The 19,696-nt window shown below is 50.2% G+C and overlaps 9 protein-coding genes across 9 annotated transcripts; 5 read left to right on the plus strand and 4 right to left on the minus strand.

The window, feature by feature from the left end:
• Window positions 1-326: 326 nt before the first annotated feature.
• On the plus strand, window positions 327-662 carry GLRG_10089 (uncharacterized protein; the record flags this gene model as incomplete). The annotated part of the gene is made up of 1 exon (XM_008100774.1): window positions 327-662. The coding sequence occupies one exon, from the start codon at window positions 327-329 to the stop codon at window positions 660-662; it is 336 nt and encodes a 111-aa protein (XP_008098965.1).
• Window positions 663-2,561: 1,899 nt separating this feature from the next.
• GLRG_10090 (cytochrome P450) lies at window positions 2,562-4,324 on the plus strand (the record flags this gene model as incomplete). The annotated part of the gene is made up of 3 exons (XM_008100775.1): window positions 2,562-2,684; window positions 2,742-3,894; window positions 3,948-4,324. The coding sequence occupies 3 exons, from the start codon at window positions 2,562-2,564 to the stop codon at window positions 4,322-4,324; spliced, it is 1,653 nt and encodes a 550-aa protein (XP_008098966.1).
• A 441-nt stretch (window positions 4,325-4,765) lies between these two features.
• Window positions 4,766-5,897, plus strand: GLRG_10091 (short chain dehydrogenase; the record flags this gene model as incomplete). Its single annotated transcript, XM_008100776.1, has 5 exons — window positions 4,766-4,861; window positions 4,918-5,033; window positions 5,092-5,570; window positions 5,627-5,763; window positions 5,829-5,897. 5 exons carry the CDS (start codon window positions 4,766-4,768, stop codon window positions 5,895-5,897), a joined length of 897 nt encoding a protein of 298 aa, XP_008098967.1.
• A 2,223-nt stretch (window positions 5,898-8,120) lies between these two features.
• Window positions 8,121-9,783, plus strand: GLRG_10092 (amidase; the record flags this gene model as incomplete). The annotated part of the gene is made up of 4 exons (XM_008100777.1): window positions 8,121-8,155; window positions 8,204-8,515; window positions 8,572-9,620; window positions 9,773-9,783. 4 exons carry the CDS (start codon window positions 8,121-8,123, stop codon window positions 9,781-9,783), a joined length of 1,407 nt encoding a protein of 468 aa, XP_008098968.1.
• Window positions 9,784-9,901: 118 nt separating this feature from the next.
• GLRG_10093 (uncharacterized protein) lies at window positions 9,902-10,909 on the minus strand (the record flags this gene model as incomplete). Its single annotated transcript, XM_008100778.1, has 1 exon — window positions 9,902-10,909. One exon carries the CDS (start codon window positions 10,907-10,909, stop codon window positions 9,902-9,904), a length of 1,008 nt encoding a protein of 335 aa, XP_008098969.1.
• Window positions 10,910-12,542: 1,633 nt separating this feature from the next.
• GLRG_10094 (endoribonuclease L-PSP) lies at window positions 12,543-13,001 on the plus strand (the record flags this gene model as incomplete). The annotated part of the gene is made up of 1 exon (XM_008100779.1): window positions 12,543-13,001. One exon carries the CDS (start codon window positions 12,543-12,545, stop codon window positions 12,999-13,001), a length of 459 nt encoding a protein of 152 aa, XP_008098970.1.
• Window positions 13,002-13,089: 88 nt separating this feature from the next.
• On the minus strand, window positions 13,090-15,333 carry GLRG_10095 (uncharacterized protein; the record flags this gene model as incomplete). The annotated part of the gene is made up of 4 exons (XM_008100780.1): window positions 13,090-13,767; window positions 14,237-15,044; window positions 15,122-15,163; window positions 15,200-15,333. 4 exons carry the CDS (start codon window positions 15,331-15,333, stop codon window positions 13,090-13,092), a joined length of 1,662 nt encoding a protein of 553 aa, XP_008098971.1.
• A 495-nt stretch (window positions 15,334-15,828) lies between these two features.
• Window positions 15,829-16,803, minus strand: GLRG_10096 (short chain dehydrogenase; the record flags this gene model as incomplete). The annotated part of the gene is made up of 5 exons (XM_008100781.1): window positions 15,829-15,915; window positions 15,979-16,059; window positions 16,113-16,220; window positions 16,280-16,437; window positions 16,494-16,803. The coding sequence occupies 5 exons, from the start codon at window positions 16,801-16,803 to the stop codon at window positions 15,829-15,831; spliced, it is 744 nt and encodes a 247-aa protein (XP_008098972.1).
• An 867-nt stretch (window positions 16,804-17,670) lies between these two features.
• Window positions 17,671-19,565, minus strand: GLRG_10097 (amino acid permease; the record flags this gene model as incomplete). The annotated part of the gene is made up of 4 exons (XM_008100782.1): window positions 17,671-18,376; window positions 18,442-18,654; window positions 18,727-19,297; window positions 19,376-19,565. The coding sequence occupies 4 exons, from the start codon at window positions 19,563-19,565 to the stop codon at window positions 17,671-17,673; spliced, it is 1,680 nt and encodes a 559-aa protein (XP_008098973.1).
• Window positions 19,566-19,696: the final 131 nt, after the last annotated feature.

Genomic DNA, 19,696 nt, shown 5'->3' on the forward strand with positions numbered 1-19,696 from the left:
CATATAAGAATAATGATAAAAGACTCAATTCTATAACACCGGAATGAGCAAAGGGTGCTCCTATACATAGGCCCTTAGTACGAGGAACAACTGAAACATCACGTGGATGAGCACATAACGATACAGTTATGTGAAGCTATCGTGACATATGGGGAGGGATCGTACATTGGTTTTCTACAACTATTGATGACCGGCTCGAGTAGTAGAAGACCAATGGGATCCTGCTACAAAACCGCTAATGTGTAGTGTCGCAGACTCACGCTGCTGCGGTGGAGAGTTGTCGGGCTACTCTTGACGAGGTGGAGGCCAACATAACTACCGAAAATATGCTCGTGTCGTACTTGAACGACGTCATCTTCCCCGAAGCTACTCGGAAAGAGATATCTGCTCTAGTTAATACATACCCGTACAACAACGGCACGGCCGGCAGTCCATTTGGCGCCGGCACAATGAACCAAGCATGCCCTCAATTCAAGCGGTTGGCGGCCATACTCGGCGATGTCTTCTTCACCCTCATGCGACGGGCTTTCCTGGATATGTTACCCGCTTCCATGTCCGCGTGGTCTTTCCAAGCTGCCTTTGAGCGTGGAACACCAATCCTGGGGACCTTCTACACATCGGACTTGCCACGCATATTCTACAGCAATGATGACGCTAGCTGAGCGATGCAGGATCGATATATCGCCTTCGTGACCTCGCTCGACCCCAACAGCGGAATCTCCGGTTCTGCCGGCTATAGAACTTCCTGGCCAAAGTGGCAAGAGTCGCAACAACTACTCGAATTCGGACCTAACTCAACCCGGCTCACTCCTGACGACTTTAGGGCATCAAGCTTCGAGTACATCCAGGCGAACTTGGACAACTTCCATCAATAGTCCCACATCCTGGAGTAACACCGTTCTGACATCTCAGCTACCTCAATTGTAGTACTGAGATAATGTCACAAGTTAGAGCATACAACAGGGCATGTAAGAATAGGAGTAAGAAAGGCTTATTCCTCTAGAAGTAGAGATGTGAAGAAAGAATCCTATATATACAAGAGTATCACAGGAGGCTCATGTCTGTGTGGCGGATACCGTCAGCCACACCACGTGCTATGTCACATGGACAAGCTTGAGGGCCCCCTTTATATAGGCCCTCCACCTGTGGGATTCTTCTTCCCATAATACAAGCCTTTTCTTTATTTATTTGTATAACCCTATCTGCTGTGTGCTCAAGCTTGTAACAGTTATAAGCCTAGGACATCTACTGCTGTTATGCCTTAATAGTACAGGCGCAGTATTACGTCTGAGCGTCATAGACCTTGTGGGTTCAATTCCTATTGACACCTCCTTACGTTTTCCGCGTTATAGGTTAGACTGAACTACCTAGACTTTGGCGAGATGTACCTAATTAGAAGGTCTGATATTGGTAAGAGTTGCAGATCCGCCCTAGGAATAGTACGAATCTGAGGGGGTGTGTTACAGGACATATTAGGCGTTAATTACTGCCCGTGATTAACGGCGTCGTTTTTGCTACAAAGAGTTATGTGAGTAATGAGTGAAACAACGTGCTATATGGCACCTGGCAGTTGCTGTAGAAAGCTATTGTGACATATAGTCAGGATATATACTTGGATTTAGCCTGTGCAAAGAAGCCACATCCCACTTGAGTGCCCTTTCAGAGAGCTCCTAAGCGTGAATGAAGGCAATCGATCAAGTAAAAGCTAAGAAGGGTGTTGGGGTTATTGAAAGAGATATAGGCTGCTAAAGGTCGTCCCTCGAATGAAACACCCAGTAAGTAACTGTAGGTGATTTACTGGGATATATATTTTACTGTGTCTACGAGACTGTATGGGAGTTTGGAAACAATGCTCGGAGAAAGAAACTTAGCGTCTACGCTGTTTATTGATAGCCGCTATGACGCCAGTTTTCTTCTATAAGTTTACCATGTCTATCCATGTGTTCAATGATGCAGTGTTCAGATAATGGCCCCATGAACTCGCTTAACCTTCATCTTGCACTGTGTGCACTAGTAATTCTGATCCTAGACTACAGTCATAACGTACTCGCCGTAGGCTGAATATTAGCTTTCCGCTTTCACCCCGCAATATCCCCAAAAGCACCATTACCTGGGGATCGTGCCCAAAAATGTGGTTGAGATACTGGTGAAACGGCCTGACATAGTCCTCCGTGGTGCTCCCACCAAAGTCGACGGCCTCTGGATGGGACAAGGAGCCTATTCAAAATCCTCTGGGGGCAGCCGCAGCCCCCTCACCTCTCGTGCACTAGCAGCCGATTGATAACACAAATCTGGTGATGTCTTTTCAGAGGGTCCTTATCTGCGCCCGATCTCAACTATCAGGCCCCGCATCGGACCGTCCGACACGTGCCCATCCTTGAGAGGCGGGGCTTTGGGCGGGCGCCGACAACGATAGCCCCACGACGGTTGGATTGCTGCACATAGAGACAGGATCGCCAAAGTTGTTAAAAGAGCGTCAGCTCAGATTCTCTCACCTTTATCTCTTCATGTTGAGGTGATCACTAGCAAATAGGAATTTTACACTAGTAGGAAAGACGACCATGACGGCCAGGCTCGAAGACTTCACCAACCCGCTGTGGCTCAGCAAATTGCAAGAGTCTCAGGAGCTCGTCCTCGCTCTTACAGCTTTGGCAGTCGCAGGGCTGACCTATCTCATCTATAATGTTAGTTTGGCCTTGCTCGCATGAGATACTGAGCAAATATTCTTACCATGACAATAGGTCGCCTTCAAGACAGACATTTCCTACATCAAAGGCCTGCCAGAGATCCCTGGGGCGCTGCCCGTCTTTGGTCACTTGTTACAGCTCGGCCAAGACCACGCCACTGTGTGCGAGAAATGGTGGCGCCAGTACAACCAGTCCGTCTATCAGATCAAGCTGGGCAACACGCGTGCCGTTGTGGTCAACTCGTTTGAGGACTGCAAGAAGATGCTGCTCGGAAACCAGAACGCCGTCATTGACAGGCCCACACTCTACACCTTTCATGGAGTCATCAGCAGCACACAGGGCTTCACCATCGGCTCGTCTCCATGGGATGAGTCGTGCAAGAAGAAGCGCAAGGCCGCAGGCACTGCGCTAGGAAGGGCGTCTCTGCGCAACTATCACCCCATGTTCGACCTGGAAAGCTACTGCATCCTCCGGGACCTGAAGAGAGATAGCCAGAACGGCGCTCTTGAAATCAGTGTTCGGCCCTACATTCAGCGGTATGCGCTCAACACGACCCTCACCCTGTGCTACGGCATTCGCATGGACGCAGTGTACGACGAACTCCTCCGGGAGATTCTGTACGTCGGTTCGGCCATCTCCCTACTTCGCAGCGCGTCGGAGAACATGCAGGATTATGTACCTATCATGCGATATTTCCCCAACAACGAGAAGAACAAGCGGTCCAAGGAACTCCGCGACCGTCGCGACACGTACCTCAACCTGTTGTTGGACAAGGTCCGCGAAATGATCAAGCTTGGCACCGATAAGCCTTGCATTTCCGCCGCCATTCTCAAGGACGAGGAAACGAAGCTCACGGGTGTCGAAGTGTCCTCCATCTGTCTGTCACTTGTCTCGGGCGGTTTCGAGACGATCCCGGGAACGCTGACGTCGGCTATCGGATCTCTCAGCACCCCCGAGGGCCAGATCTGGCAGGACCGCGCGTACGAGGACATCAAGCGGTATTACCCGGACATGCGCGAAGCCTGGTCTTCCAGCATCTCCGAAGAAAAGGTCCCTTATCTCAATGCCATTATAAAGGAGGCCGGTCGGTTTTACACCGTCAGCGCCATGAGCCTGCCTCGCAAGACCGTTACAGAGGTGAATTGGAACGGGGCCAAGATCCCGGCCAAGACGATGATTCTCATCAACGCCCAAGCCGGAAACCACGGTGAGCCCAAATGTTTCTTTTCTTTCTCTATCCGAAGCTAATCCGTGACCCAGATGTCGACCATTTTGGCCCTGATGCCGGCAAGTTTGACCCGGAGCGCTGGTTGTCCTCCTTGGACCCCCCAACCGAGCGCGAGTCCGTCGGGCTAAACCACCTCAGCTTCGGCGCCGGCTCGCGTGCATGTTCGGGTCAGCACATTGCGCACCGCCTTCTGTACACGGCGCTGCTGAGGCTCCTCGCGTCGTACAAGATTGTGGCAAGCGAGGCGGAACAGCCCAACACGGACTACGTTGACTACAATCAGTGCAAGTCGGCGCTGGTGGCGATTCCACGCAACTTCAAGGTGAAGCTCGTACCAAGGGATGTTGATGTAACGGAGGAGTGTTTGAGGCTAGCAGAGGAGAGGACGAGAGATCACTACAAGGAGTAAGGGACCTCAATGAATGCTCTCGAGAGTTGCAAGGTAAAAAGCGATGATGACCTCAAATAACCGGCGGTAGCCTGGGAGAAAGGTCGCATAATACGGGAGCTTGACTTATGTTATATCTTGCACCAACGGTTGGGATAAAATCGAACAACAAGTTACAAGATCTCATAACATCTCTTGGAAGTTTAGTGCGCCAACCATGATATCAACATGCTTTAAGTGAGGGGATGGCCTGGCCGAGAATGGCACCTAAAAACCCCGGCGCCGCATGTTTGAGCGGTAGCCAAAACCCTATGATTGATATGTCGGCAGCTCCGACAGTTGAAATAGCTAATGATAAAAGCCCGCAAGCAATCAGCGGGCACTGTACATAGTTCAACTCTAAACTAGACATAATCTACTTACAATAATCCCTTAAACAAACAAAGCATAAACCACTAAATCATGGCTTCACTCGAGGTCTCCCAGTTATTTGGCGTCAATGGGTACGTCGCCGTTGTGACAGGCGGAAGCAGTGGCCTCGGATACATGATCTGCAAGGTAAAGAAACCCCACGGGCACACCCGCCTGCCCCATCACATTGCTGACCATCATAGGGACTCGTGGTCAACGGCGCCAAGGTGTATCTCGTAGCACTTCCCTCTGAGCCCATTGACGATAAGGTCGCAGAGCTCAATGATCTTGGTAAAGCCTCTGGAGGGAGCGCAGTCGGGTAATTAACTAGTCATCCCCCTCCCCCTCTCGCAATAGTCGCTGAATGCCATACCCAGATACGCCTGCGACGTTTCATCCAAAGAGGCCGTCTCCGGTCTCGCGGCATTTGTCTCGCAGCGCGAATCTCATCTTGATATTCTTGTGTCCAACGCCGGTATCCGCCGTGACCCTGTCATTCCCTGCGATGTCACGTCTGCCTCCCTCGCGGAGCTGCAAGCCTCAATGTGGTCACACCGGCAATCCGACTGGGCCGACACCTTCAGCATCAACACCGCGGCGCACTACTTCCTCTCCGTGGCCTTCATAACTCTCCTGGCAGCAGCGTCGCAGCGCAACGTGAGGGCCGGGGTCAAGGGCAGCAGTGAGGGCAGAGGCGTCGTGGTTGTGACGAGCTCGTGTGCGAGTATGCACAATGCGACCAATGTCGACATGTCAAGCTATGCAACGAGCAAGGCGGCGACTGACCACCTGGTCAGGCTTTTGGCGGCTAAGTTTGGGCGGTGGTACATCCGTGTTAATGGCATCAACCTTGGCTGTAAATCCTTCCCCTTTCCTGTGACCCCCAGGTGCCCGGCGACTGACGGCTTTCAGTTGTGCCAAGCAAGATGAACACCGTGGGAGAAGAGGGCAACATGTTTGCCAATCTCTTTGATCAAGTCCCTGCCAAAAGGGCAGGCAGCGAGGAAGACATTGCGGGCGCAGTGCTGTACCTAGCGAGTCGGGCTGGGGTGAGTCTTGAGAAATCCAATGATGGCCTGGAGAAAAATAAAGTGGCTGACAAGAAGTCGTACAGGCATACATCGATGGGGTTAATCTGTGTGTGGATGGAGGGCGTATCTTGGTGGCGAACGGACAGACATAGTATTAGTGTGCCTAGCATTCAAATTGTGAGACTTATTGAAACACATCACTCGCTCATGCGAACCCCAGCCAATGGTCACCTTCTATCTGCGCATATCTCCCACATTTACCTAACGACATATACGCAGCGAGAGCTGTACTAAAGATGAAGCCATCCATGTTCAAGAGTCGGAAACATTCTGGTGGACGTCGGCATTTCCACCAGCGAAAGTGACTAGCTGGGGACCTTGCGGCGGCGTATCCGATAGCGTCCGAGTTGAGCACAATAACTCCCCCACCCCACATCCGAGACACCCCCACTTCCGAGACATCCGAAAATCCCGCATTTCTCCTCCTTCATCAACATCACCACCTTTTTCAAACTATCATAACATTTCACATATATAACCAAACAACGCCATTTTTTTAAGATACCTTCTTTAACCTATCATAAAGCAATATACTAAAGATAAGCTTTATTAGGCCCTTCTAGATATATAAAATAGGTATAGCATCTAGGCTGCTACTTCTAAATAGGGTATACTATACTAGTCACTTTATTATTAATACTATAGGCAGTAAAGTAGGGATACTGCTTTTACCTATATATAACACTTATCTTAGGCCTAAGAGGATAATCTAGCTGCCTATATATCCCTCTAAGCTTCCCTTAGTAGGCAGATTACCTATTAATAAGTAAAAGGCCTAGTAAAGCGTATAATAGGTAATAGGTATCCTCTTATAAGGAGGAAATAGATAGCCTAATTTATATAGTAAAATCTATTTATTAAAACCCTCTAATCTAGAGTAATTAATGCCTAGTAATAGGCAGCCTATTCCCCTAAGGTTATTTAGGATTTCTTCTATTACCTTAGTAGTATCCTTACTATCTAAGGTATTTATCTATCTAATAAATAGAATATAGATAAGACTAGTATTATAAAAAGTAAGGGAGTTAATAAGCTAGTGTTAGGCTTTATAATATTATAATATATCTAGAAAAAGTAGCTAGGATCCTAAGTATAGGTATCTATTATTAAGTGTATATCTACTACTAAGAGCTCCTTACCCCCCTTACTTATATATAAAGGTAAGTTACTTTAGGCCTAGTAGTTTATATCTAACCTATCTAACCTATTTAGATATAAGGCTTAGTAATTTATAGTAATAAATAATAGCTAGATAACTAATAATACTACCCTTAAATAGCTAAAAAAAGTCTTTATCTTATATACTAGGCCTGCCTAGCTAGAGGAGGCTAAACTACTAGTTCTTAATAGGTATTATAGCTATATAACTATTAACTTTATATAAAAATACTAATAGTATTATATCTATTTATTATTTTTACTACTATACACCTCTACTGTCCTCTAGCCTTTAGATATAGCTGTCTTTAGCCTATTAAAGTAGGCCTATTACTAGAGGGTTAGATATCTAGATAACTAGGTAACAGATTTAACTATTACTAGTAAAAAGGTATTTCTAGAGTGTTATTTTAAGGCCTATAAGGTATCTATTATAGATATTAATATTAAGAGTAGCTAGAGGGCTACTAGGTTATAGCTAGTATCTAGAAGGCACCCTCTATCTAACCTACTAGTTACTAAGGCCTAGCAGGCTAGCTAGGCTAGCTAGGCTAGCTAGTAGTCTAGTAGCTAATAGTAAGATAAAGCTAAATCTATTATCCTATAGTTAACCCCTTATTAATCTACTAATCTATAGTATTAATTATACTAGTTAACCTAGCTAAGTAAAGATAAGTTAGATACCTATACTATTTATTACTTATCTAGAAAGGTATAAAAGGGATATAATAAGTAGGTATCTAGAGCAGCCCTTCTAGAAAGGTAAGTTAACTTATTATAGGCCTAGTTAGATAATATATAGTTACGTAAGAGGAAAAAGGTCTGCTTATTACCTAACAGCACCTTTACTACTATAAAGGATATTATCTAGGCGTAGAGTCTAGATGCTAGCAATATAGATAGTCTAGATAAATCTAGGGCATCTAAATTGCCTAGTGAGGCCAAAAGTTATATATAGGTAGGCGGCAGAGATAGTGAAATAAGTGGTGATAGTGGTGGTGATGATAGTAATAATAATGTCTCAGATGTGGGGGTGTCTCGTAAGTAGGGTGGGGGAGTTAATAGTAGATAGACACGCATGAGCCTTGAACCAACATGAAGCCTTCTGGCCAAAAACTCCCGTCAGCGTTTTACATCAGCCTAGGCCAATTGACACAATGTCCATCGTCTCATTGGCAAGCAATGACTCACTGTACGTACATCACGAACCTGAACTGGAGCTCTCTCTGATAACTTCCAGGTCTATTCTCAACGGAGAAGAACTACAACGCCTCGCCGCTGAGCTCGGCTTCACCATCGCTGACCCTCATGATGCGCAGTCTTATCTTCTCTTGCTCAAGTCTTTCGAGGCCGTCATGTTTCAAGTAGATGCCGGCGACGATTATGTTCATCCTGCTCTGTCCCCGGTGCCTACCACGAAACCTCGATCGTTCTGGAAGCCGGATGCGAAAGACAATCCCCTAAACGCCTGGAGCCACCGTTGCGATATCGCAGCCGCTCAACCGACCAGTAATCTTCTCAGGGGGGCCGGAACGTCGCCGTCAAAGACAATGTGTGCATCGGCGGCCTGCCCACCACGCTGGGCACGCATCCCGAAATCCTCACCAGGGACGGTTCTCTTTCTCTCTCGCCTATCGACGCAACTGTCGTGTCCCGTTTGCTGCGCGCGGGTGCCCTGATCAAGGGCCCCTCGACATGCGAAAACTTCTGCGCTTCCCCCTTGGCGTGTACGTCGGTCACCGGACCGGTGCATCACCCGCTGCTACACGGGTACACTACCGGCGGCAGCAGCAGCAGCTCATGCGCCCTCGTCTCCTCAGACGCTCTGCACCGGTCAGGAAATGACGTCTTCGGGGAGACGGCAGAGCTGGCGATTGGTGGCGACCAGGCGGGCTCTATTCGCATCCTGGCATGCTACACGGGCATTTACGGGCTGAAGCCAACGTTTGGGTTGGTTCCGTACACAGGTGCTGCTTCCATGACGCCAATGATCGACCATCTAGGTCCAATTGCGTCAAGTATAGAAGATATAGCGATGCTACTAAAACTCATGGCTGGGTGGGATGGCATCGATCCCCGTATGACACCCGAGACGCCTCTCGTAGCCAATGCCAAGGACTATCCCGCCCTGGTCAACGAGTACCGCCAGACGACTTCCGAGCCTGGACAATCTGTCTTGAGGATAGGATTACTGACCGAGTCCTTCGGCGTGGCAGGTCTGTCGCAGCAAGTGTGCGAGCTAGTGCGTAAGGCAGCGAGAGAAGGCTTTGAAGCCGCCGGAGCTACGGTTGTCGACATTTCGGTCCCCATGCATTCCGAAGGACCCATCATCTGGACGGCTGCCACCCGTCCATCCATGGCTTTGGGTCTCCTACATGGGAAACCATCAGGACATCTATCGTACCTATCGCCTCACATTCAGACACAATGGCGTCCGAACCAGGACACTTACCAGCTTCTGACCCAGTCCAACCCCGCCGTTGTCAACATTCTCCTGAGCCAGGTCTTTGATAAATCCCACTTGGCCGCCTCCATTGAAGCCAAAGCCCACAGAAAAGTCTTTCAGCTGCGCACCGCCTACGACGCGGCCCTCGCACAAGTCGACGTGTTGGTCACGCCGTGCGCGCCGACTGTCTCTATGCCCCATCCCGACCCAGGTGCGTCGATAATGGAGAGGCTAAAACCTGCCATCGGATTTACAAGCAACACATGCCCGTTTAACATAACGGGACATCCGGCGATGAACGTACCGTGTGGAGAGTTGCCGCTCACGGAGAGGCCTCATGTGAAAATGCCCGTGGGAATGCAGGTCATTGGTAGGAGGTGGGAGGATGAAACGGTAATGAGAGCGGCGATAGTATTTGAAGACAGACAGAAGAGGCTTGCGCGTGCTCAAGGCAGAGCTTCTGCAGGACATGAATTAATACTTTGTATCGTACTATGCTCTCGCCTCTGTCTCTGCATCTGCATCTTCTGCTAAAAAGGCAGCGATCTTCTCATCCATCCACTTTACATCCGCTGAGTTTGACCCTGCGCCTGCCAAGTGTCCCCAAACCGACGGAATGACTTTCAAACTCCCTCTCTTCAGCATCGCGACCTCGCGCTCGCTGGCATCGGGGCGAAAGTATTGGTCAGTCCGACACGGCATCAGCAGAACCCGCGCTTCAATCCTCCCCAAGGCCTCTTCCAATCCGCCACCGTCCGCCAAATTACTGATATCGCCGTTTTGCCACATGCGCAGCTTCACGAGCAGGTCGTTTGGGTACCACCCATCGTACCGCGGCCCAGTGGTCTCGCTATCCCACGCGTGCAAGCTGTCGTACCCCAGGTCCTTGTAGAGGTGCTGGTCAAACCACTCAGCACTAGTAAGCCACGCTGAGTACGCCTTACCGAATGCGCGGACACCACGCGACGCATAATCTTGGGGCTTTCCTGTGAAGTCGACAGCGTTTTCTAGGGCGGCGGATGGGCCTTCGAGGAACTGTCTGTTATGACCGCTCGTGCGAGCCGAGGAGCAAATGATGACGGCATTGCGTACCATGGTCGGATACATGACAGCCCAGTGGTAGGTAGTCTGTCCACCCATAGAAAACCCCAAGACGACGTCTAGAACATCGACACCCAGATATGCAAGCAGCGCATGCTGGGCGCGCACGCAGTCGCGGTAGTCCAGAGAGGCGGGAAATGAGGGCGTGTTGGAAGGGCTGGAAGACTCGCCGTTGCCAAACAGGGCGACAACGAGGATCCTGTGGTTCTTCAAGACGCCAGAAGAAGAGTTGAGGGTTGATTGAAGGGAGCCCTTGAAGCAAGTTGGGATGAGGGCGACTTTGCTGGCAGTGCTGTTTATGTCGAGGTAGGCCAGGCGGACGAGGGGCACGGTGGTCCCATTGGTGAAGGTGAAATTGGGGAGGTCAAAGTAATGGACTGGATATTGATGCTGGGCCATCTTGGCTATGTGACTATCGAGGTTTGAGGGTGAAGGGTGAAGCTTGTTACGAGTCGCCGTGCGGATACCTAGGGCGGGGAGTGATGTATATATGTACATTAAATTGGTTGTCTATATGGATTTCGGAGGGGCCGACATGCAAAACCATGAAGCAAGAACTTGAGAAGAATGCTCCATTGCTTGTGCTAAAGAAAGCAGGCTACAATGTATAAATCCATTCACGTATTCCGCACTGGTCCATTATAGCTTTTGCTGTTGTTTCAATAAGCTGAGGCGCCTTGGAGCTAGGAACACTATACGTATCAGCATACCCAGAAGCTTAGAATACAACCCAAAGCTCACGCCCCCACAGCCCAACAGCTTTGCAATAATAAGAAACATGAACTCACCGCGTAGCTGATGGTGACGATGATCAACCTGCGGAACCTGCTCTACGATCGGTCAAACGTTTCTCCCTCAATCGGAATACCCGTCAACAGTACTTCGTCCTAAGCCTGAATACGCGGGTCTCGCAACTAGAAAACGACACCAGTGCAACAAATCCTTGTCGCTTAGATAAAGCCAATGAGCGGAAAGAACTTCTCACGCACCAGGGAGAACATTACGCCCCAGTCGACGCGCCTGACGACACGATACCCGTTGCGACCCCCCTTTTGTGGGAGAAGTATCGCGCAACGACCCCCTCGGCCCGGCCCGAACACCAGCGACAAGCCCATCCAGCCCAGCACGCGAGCATGAATTGCTAAGTACCAACGCGTACACATGCCCTACAGAAGCAGAAACGAAACGGGGCCAACACCCTCCCGCAACTATGTGGGCGCGTGGGCCGCGGACGTGAAAGACGAGCTTGGCCTGAATCTCGCAGGAAAAGGTGAAGCCACGGTAGACGCTGAAAACCCAGGATATCGAGGACGGGTTGAGGCTTGTAAGCTGGCTGCGCTACATATACGCGGGGAAGGTATTGACGCCTTCGAGACACGATGTGCAGCTTATCAGTACTGTTGAAAGCCACGTTGGCTTGTTTGATGCGTCCACTGTCGGTCACGATACTGATAAGCGGCAATGCATTGAACGAACGAGGATCCTGTGAAGCTCAGAAACACCCGCTGGGGTAAATCGATGAGATATCACTCATTTTCGACATAAATTACGAGCATTTGGTTCAAAAATCGTCTTGAAAGAAGAGATGAATCATGGTGTGTTGATGCTGACCGTTCCCAAGCCCGACTTCAGGGCGGAGGTCAGTCACAGTCTGAGAACAGCATAACGAGTTGTCGGGCCGACTTTCCGAGGACTAGCCTCATCAGCATTTACTCTTCAGGACTTTTCTGTCGGGATTCCAAATCGCAGCGGCCGACCATGACCGGGACGGCGACTCCGAAGGCCTATCCACCCCGTCCGGTCGGGTTGTCCGCCATCGCGTCGGCTGCATCCTCTCTGGGCCCTGCCGCACGACGCCGGTCTTCCCTTAAAGTAGTGAGATGCACCCAGAAGCAGACCATTGGCTACCAAGCAAACACCAAGCAAACTCCAAGCAAGCATCTCACGACTTTCCCTGTGTATCCTACTCATCATACAACCACAGCTCATTATATTCACTTCAACGAAGACATAACCGGACCAAGAAAGCATCATGGCTCCCAACGGCGACGCCTTTGTCATGAACCCCTCTGCCCCGGAGCCACCCACGCGTTACACCCATGCTCGCCTCGCCCCTGCCGCTCCCCACCGTACCATCTACATATCGGGCATCGCCTGCGTGCACCCTGCTACGGGCGAGTGGCCGGGCGTGAAAGACAACGGTGACGGCACGTACGCCCTTGATGTGCGGGCACAGACATCAGCGGTGCTGTCCAATATCGACCTTATCATCCGCGAGGCAACGGGCGGCAAGGGCGGCGTCAAGAACTTGATTGATAGTGTTGTCTACGTGGTCGACATGAAGCGGGACTACCAAGGCATGAATGAGGAGTGGAACAAGGTATTCGCAACGAGGGCCGAGGCACCCGCCAGAGCGACAATTGGAGTTAAGGAGCTGCCAGATCCGAGGATGTTGGTCGAGATTAAAGGTGGTGCTGTTGTTGAGATGTGACCAACATGACCATCAACCGATAATAAGAGTCACGCATAGCCATCCAATCATTTCTGAACACTTTTTTCTTTCTTTCTTTCTGCTGTGATCATATTTGCAGGTCAATCTCCCTGTAACGAGCCACAATTTCCTCGACCATTCTTTTGATATTCTTGGCGGCCGGGAATTTCAAACTTAACGTATTAAACAGCTCAATCGCCAGCTGCAGCGTCTCGATCGCTTTGCTCTCCCTCAGCACAACCGCCAGATTCTCCGGTCTTGCCGTCGTCGCATATGTCAACGACAGTGTCGATGTGAAGAGCGCCAGCAGGTTAAGCCAGTTGTGCGCAAGCCGCTGTTGTCGGTGCATCGTGGTGGCTTCCCGAATCGCTTTGCCCGCGGCATCGCCCAGCGTCTCAACGCGGGCCTGGTCGAGTATTGGGAAAAGAGGTGACAGGCGGTACAGCATGGCAACCTGCATGTAGTAATTGAAGTCGTACCAGTGACTGCTGAGATGGGGCACATGCGGGTGCGTGTCGGGTAAGGGGAAGGGCATGCTGCGGCGCCAGTCGATCAGTTCGCGATGGAGGGAGTGAATGATGGCCTCGCGCTCAGAGATGGACATTTGCGCGTTTCGTTTGTTGGAGTAGACAGATTTCACAATCTTGCTGGACAGTTGGCGCAAGCGAAGGAGGTGAAGGGGGACTGCCATGGTGGAGGGTTGAAGGGGGTTACGCTGGCGAATGCCCGTGGCGGTGATGTCTTCGTCATCAGCGTCGGCAAACGGCTGTCTATATTAGTCATGCTGTTCTTTTATTTGCTCTCGTCACAACTCACTTCGATGTCTATGTCATCGTCGTGCAAGGCAAAAGGTCGCCCGAGTGCTGTTGATACAACCCTTGAGAGTCCTTAGCCTAAGAGAACGCCGATAGTATTTCTGGATATTAGCTTACCGATCCATCATATACACTGAGTAAAAGACACGCTTTCGATGCTCAGCAACATCAACGGGAAGCGCGTCGTATGAGGACGATGTGTGCAAGCCCATGCCTACCGATAACCTCGCTGCAAGACCTACAAGAAACCAAGTATCTAGATTCACGGGTTAATATCGTGAACCGAACTTCAGCATGGGGGGCGTACTTGGTCCGAGCTGGTTGAAGAAAGAATATGATACCTGAAGCATGATGACCTCCAGCGCGACCTATCACCAGTCAAGCTCTGTATCATACCCCCGATCACGTAGCGCAACGTACCATGTCGCCGTACCCAAGAGCATCCTCCATATAGCCAAGGGCCTTGTTGTAGTACAGCATCGACTCTGACTCCTCACACAGGGCAACCGAGCAGTATGTGGTTGATCCTATCGCTAGTATCATCCACAGCCTGAACATCCACAACGGCGATTGCGCCGCTGGGTCCTGGGGGTTTTCCAGGACCGTGACCAGCGCTTCTTCAAACTCACGCCGCCGCACAATGGGATACAGCGTGTGAGAGTGCGCAAAATAAAAGTCCACAAGGTGCTGTAGGTGACTCTGCGGTGGTATCTGAACGTCTACCAAGGACGGTTGTGGATCTGTGATATCGGATAACGTGATACCAGAAAAGAAGGGGTGATGAAAGGCAGTCGAGCGGTCAAAGCCGTGGTACAAAGTCGACCCGAGCAGGTCGGCTGGAGATCCGCCCAGGATTTGATTTGTGGACTCGACTTCAAGCTCTCTGTGGAAGACGAAATCAGCGCGGTCCGGCAAGAGCCTCCTGAGCACCGCCTGCGTCAACTTGGCAAACGACAACCCTGAAGCAGACCCCAAGTGCCGTTCCGCCGCAGCCTCGAGCGTGAGCAATCGCAACTCATCACCAAGCGTCGTAGTGGCCGTCATTGGCCGGGCTTGGGAAGGTGATTGATCTGTGGCGGCCTGCAGTATCGGAAACACCGACCCCGACGGCTCCATCATCTGGTCCTCGAGCATCGTGTCAGGACGAGCCGCGGCCTGCGCATCTTTCAACGCAGCCGCCAGATCGTCCTCCAACTTTCGAATCCTGTCCTCCAACGATCGCACAAACCTAGTAACAGCTCCCCGTCAACACCAGCACGATTGCAAAACGTTTTGGTTGGGGCCGGGGAGGGGAGAGAAACCCACGCGATCGGGTACGCCGCCGCCTGCTGGTCGTCGTTCAGGAAACTACACAGAAACCGTGCCATGCGACAATTACCACACTGGGGCAGGAAGCGGTCACATTTCTTCTTGCGCCGGTGGCAGCGCTGGCACGACGTCCGGGCCTGTGCCTCGCAGGGCCTTGTTGCTGCGGCGGCTGCGGCGTCGACTACTGTCCGTGTCTGAGGGAGCGGCATGGCCGTAGGAGCACTTGTGCTTGCGCCAAATGGTTACGGCTTCTCCGACGGGGTTCCTATAGTGCTGATCTGTGAGTAATCGAGGAGAACCGACGACCCTGGCATTGTCGAGGCGTGGGATGCCGAAGGACGGGCGAGAGATAAGACAGATAGGACGCCAAAGGCGGCTTAGGTTGTGGGGAATGCATGTTCCTCGAATACCAGCCGTATCCCAGGACGGGAATTACGAAGCATGCCCTAAGATAAAGCCGTGGTACAATTCGAGTCTTCTTAAATGTCCCAAAAACACGACTGACACTATCTTCATGGTCATCTTGTCCTGGTGGCCGTCGGCAGCAGCTGGACGACAAACTGGGCCAGATGCTTAAGTTATGTCAAATGTTTGCATACAACTTTACAGTCCGGTAAAGGGAAGCTTGTTATAAATTGATTGCTAAACATCTTCCAGAGCCCATCTTTCTCGCTACCTTGCAATCATCCATCCCGAGCTCACACCTACAAGGAATGGCCCCCATCAACCACAACATTGACGCCCGTTATGCTTCTGCTCTTCGCAAGCGCATATACTTGCTCAGCCACGTCCTGGATTTCGTGCTTGTTAGTCTTGTCTTTTGGCCTGCCAGACTGGGGTCATCATTCACATACCTCAACCGTGACAGCTCTCTTGATTTTGGTCTGTTGAATATGCGCATCTTTGATCTCGTCTGGGAACTGTGAAGCCCAATCCTATCATCCATCTCAGTCATGAGTGACTTCAGTTCACTTTCGTCCATACGTACTGTGAGGAGTAGACCTGGTGACACGGAATTAACTCGAATCTTTGGGGCCGCGATGACCGCAAGCACCTTGGCTAGGTGGATCTGAGCGGCTTTTGTTACAGCGTATGCCTAGGTTCTGTAAGCCGTGGGAAGGTTTTGACAATGATAAATGAGTAGTAAAACAGTACCAAGGAGCTTCCACTAGCACCAATACCAGCTATAGATGCCGTGGTAATGAATGCACCCTCCGTCTCGTCCAAATGCTTTTTGGCGGCATGCATGAGCCAAACATGTGACTTAACATTCATGTTGAAGCACCTGTCCCAGTCATCCTCTACAAGGTTGTCTAAACTAATGCATTAATTTTTGTTCGGGTCATTTCCGGGGGCAGGCTGTACACACCGTCCAAGCTCGAGATACCTCGATAACATGTCCATCCACCATTCGAAAATACAACGTCCAGTCGACCCATTGTTTGGATAGTTTCATCAACGAGTTTCAAGATTGCGTCGCGGTCCCCCAAATCCGCCTGAATGGCAACCGCATTGGAGCCTTTCAACATCTTGAGCTCTTCGACCAGCTTTTGCGCTCTTTCAACATTGCTACTGTAGTTGATAACCACGTTGAATCCGTTCCTAACGAACACACGGGCAGCTACGGCGCCTAAGCCAGCACTCCCAGCTGTGATGAGAGCAACAGGTGTTGAGTCCATGGTGATTGTTTTTGGCTGCTCTCTGAGTCGTAGTTCCTTGTGCACAAGTAGAGTATGCAGCAATCCTTTGTGTTGGAAGTTGGTAAGTACCGGCGTATGATGGTCATGGTACAATGCCGAGGCTTATATGGCCCCCGCCTTTGTCACATCGCGTCTTCCGATGTCGGCTCTCTTCACCCACACAAAGTTGAATCGGATCTTCCGACGCCACTACATAATGACCCCGCACGAATAACATTATGCCGGGTTGGTAGGTAACAGCAATTTCATCCGTGAACCAAGCTTATGAAGGGAACATCACTTGATGCCGATGACGACCCGTCAGATAGCACCTCCATGGTGGCCCAGAGATAATAATTGGCTCGAAATGAGGCTTAGAATTGTTCGACTGTTTCTAGACCAGCAATCTTGGCACCTTAACGACAATACTGATTTGAACATCCAGTTTAATTAAAGGAAAAGTGGTTCTTCTCTTTGGATGATTAGGAAAAATTACAAATCAAGCTTGAAGTGATATAAAACATAACCAAAAACCTCCGTTTCGAAATATGTCTCTTGAGAACGCATTCTACTACGTATACCTTACATACAGCGGTTATCCGTCCAACGATCCGCAAACTCTAATACTCTGCTAGGCTTTCCTACTGGCAATTGTGACTCTGAGAATTGGATCCGGTAATTATTAGCTTCAGTATCTGTCCCACCATGGGCCAAAATTGCGTTTTGTTATCAAAGGGCAATTGCACTGTCTAACTCCATGGCCATGACAGGAATGTTTTTATGTCATCAAGAGATGTGTGTAACATTAAAACAATAATATTTCTCTCCTGGGCGAAAAGCCTATTACTGAACTAATGATTGATCCTTTCACTCAAACACCTTATTGATCAGCCTGCCTACCCTTCCGGGTTCCCGAGGTATATACAAAGCTTCATATTGATCAATCTCCTCTTTGATCCCGCCTAGGCTAATTTCTGCAGTGCCAGGTCTGACATAACGTGTTTTGAAGAAAAGCTTCCAGCCAATAAAGGCCAAAATAAAGAAGCCAATCATTCCGTAGTCCAAGAAGAACCACATCACATCCCACCCCCCAGTCAGAAACAGGTCGTATCCGGCAGCCAGAAGCATGAACAAGGTGCCACCCATAGCGAAGTATGAAGTATACGGCTGGAATCTACCTTTGTAAGGTAGGGTCTCTCGTGATATTCCTTGTTTCTTCAGCGCCGCGTAAAAGTGCCGATAAGTCAGTGCCGTGAAACCGTAATTAAGAAGTTGACAGCAAGTTATCAGGTCCACCAGATAGACCAGAACGTCTGCCGATGTGCTACTAAGCTGCATGAAGGCCAGCAAGCAGAAGGATAGGGAGAGAAGTAGCGAGTATAATGGCACGCCGTTCTTGGTGCACCGTGAAAATACCTTTGGCGCGTAACCCGTGAGGGACATGCCATGGAGAACGCGTGTGGCTGAAAAGAGTAAGCCGTTCCCAGCACTGAAGATGGACGTCATGATGAGGGCGTTGACAATGTGGGGGAGAACGTGTATCTGCAAGCGGTTCATAGCAATAATGTAAGGCCTGTACCCGAAAGTTTAGCGTCTCAAGTCAGATTATTGCCGATAAGATGAATGTTTTTCACTTACGATGCCGCACCAGTGCCTTTTCCTCCGCTTTCACCTCCCAGGATGACTGCCAAGGTTGAATCGTCATACGGAATCACGATTCCCATGCATAGCGCGGAGCCGACGAAAAAGAATAAGATCCTCCATACGAAAGACCTGTAAGCCGGTGGCAGAATCCGGCGAGGGTTCTCCGCCTCAGCAGCCACCATCGAAATGTACTCAGGTCCGCAAACCCTAGATAGTAAGTCAGTAACCCAGCTTGGCTTGGGAAACTGTTAGGAAATCAAATTGTTGCGAGGAACATACGAAAAGCTCGCCTGGTACATGCAGGACAAGATGCCAAGGAATCTACCCGTATTCCCGGAAGCGTTGTGCTCCACGAAGGCCCCAGGGCTTTGCCAAAATCTGAACCCATATGCATCCTGGAGCGGATTGCCACCGACCATAGTGATAAAGGTAAAGAAGAATAAGCCAATCATTAGCAATACCTTGAATATGGAAAGGTAGAACTCGGAAATTCCGAAATATCGGACAGTAATGATATTGAGAAGGGCATATAGAGCAATCATGGGTACGATAATCGCGACAATTGGGACAGCGTCGGTCCAAAAGGTGATCATGATGCCCATGGCGACAATCTCAAAAGGGACGAGGATCGCCATGTTGAGAAAGAAGTTCCATGCCATGGCGAATCCCAATGCCTCATCAACCCACTCGCCTGCAAAGCGGACGAAAGGCGACGGCACAGGCACGTAGGTTACCATCTCAGCGAAGCACTCATTCACCGCCCACATGACGCAGCCCCATATGATGAAGGCAATGAAGAGGCCTGCAGGACCGCCCTTAGGCAAAGCAGCACCCATTTGAACGTATAGAGCTGGAGGTGGTGGTCAACGTGAGGCCATCCAAACCGACGAGACTTCGAACTCTGGACTTCTGGCTGGGCTGAACGTACATGTGCCAATTGCTCCACCAATAGCAAAGAGCTGGACTTCCTTTCCTCGAAGCTTGCGATGCAACGCCTGGGAACCGGCCTTTGTGTTCAAGATGCTGCCAACACCGATATCTATATTGGAGCCATGTCCCGAATCATTGTCCACAGAGCTGAAAGGGGGGCCCTTCTCGGCGTGCTTAGAGGTAGTCATGAGGGTATATGTTGATAGCAGTGTGTCCCTTGCTTAGGCCAGAACTGCGTAGAATGTCGGGATTAAGATGCACTTGGGAGGGTGGACTGGACCAGCCATAAATGACAAATTCGTTGCCTCGTCATCCCCCT

Source organism: Colletotrichum graminicola (assembly GCF_000149035.1).
Source record: "Colletotrichum graminicola M1.001 genomic scaffold supercont1.56, whole genome shotgun sequence".
Taxonomy (NCBI): domain Eukaryota; kingdom Fungi; phylum Ascomycota; class Sordariomycetes; order Glomerellales; family Glomerellaceae; genus Colletotrichum; species Colletotrichum graminicola.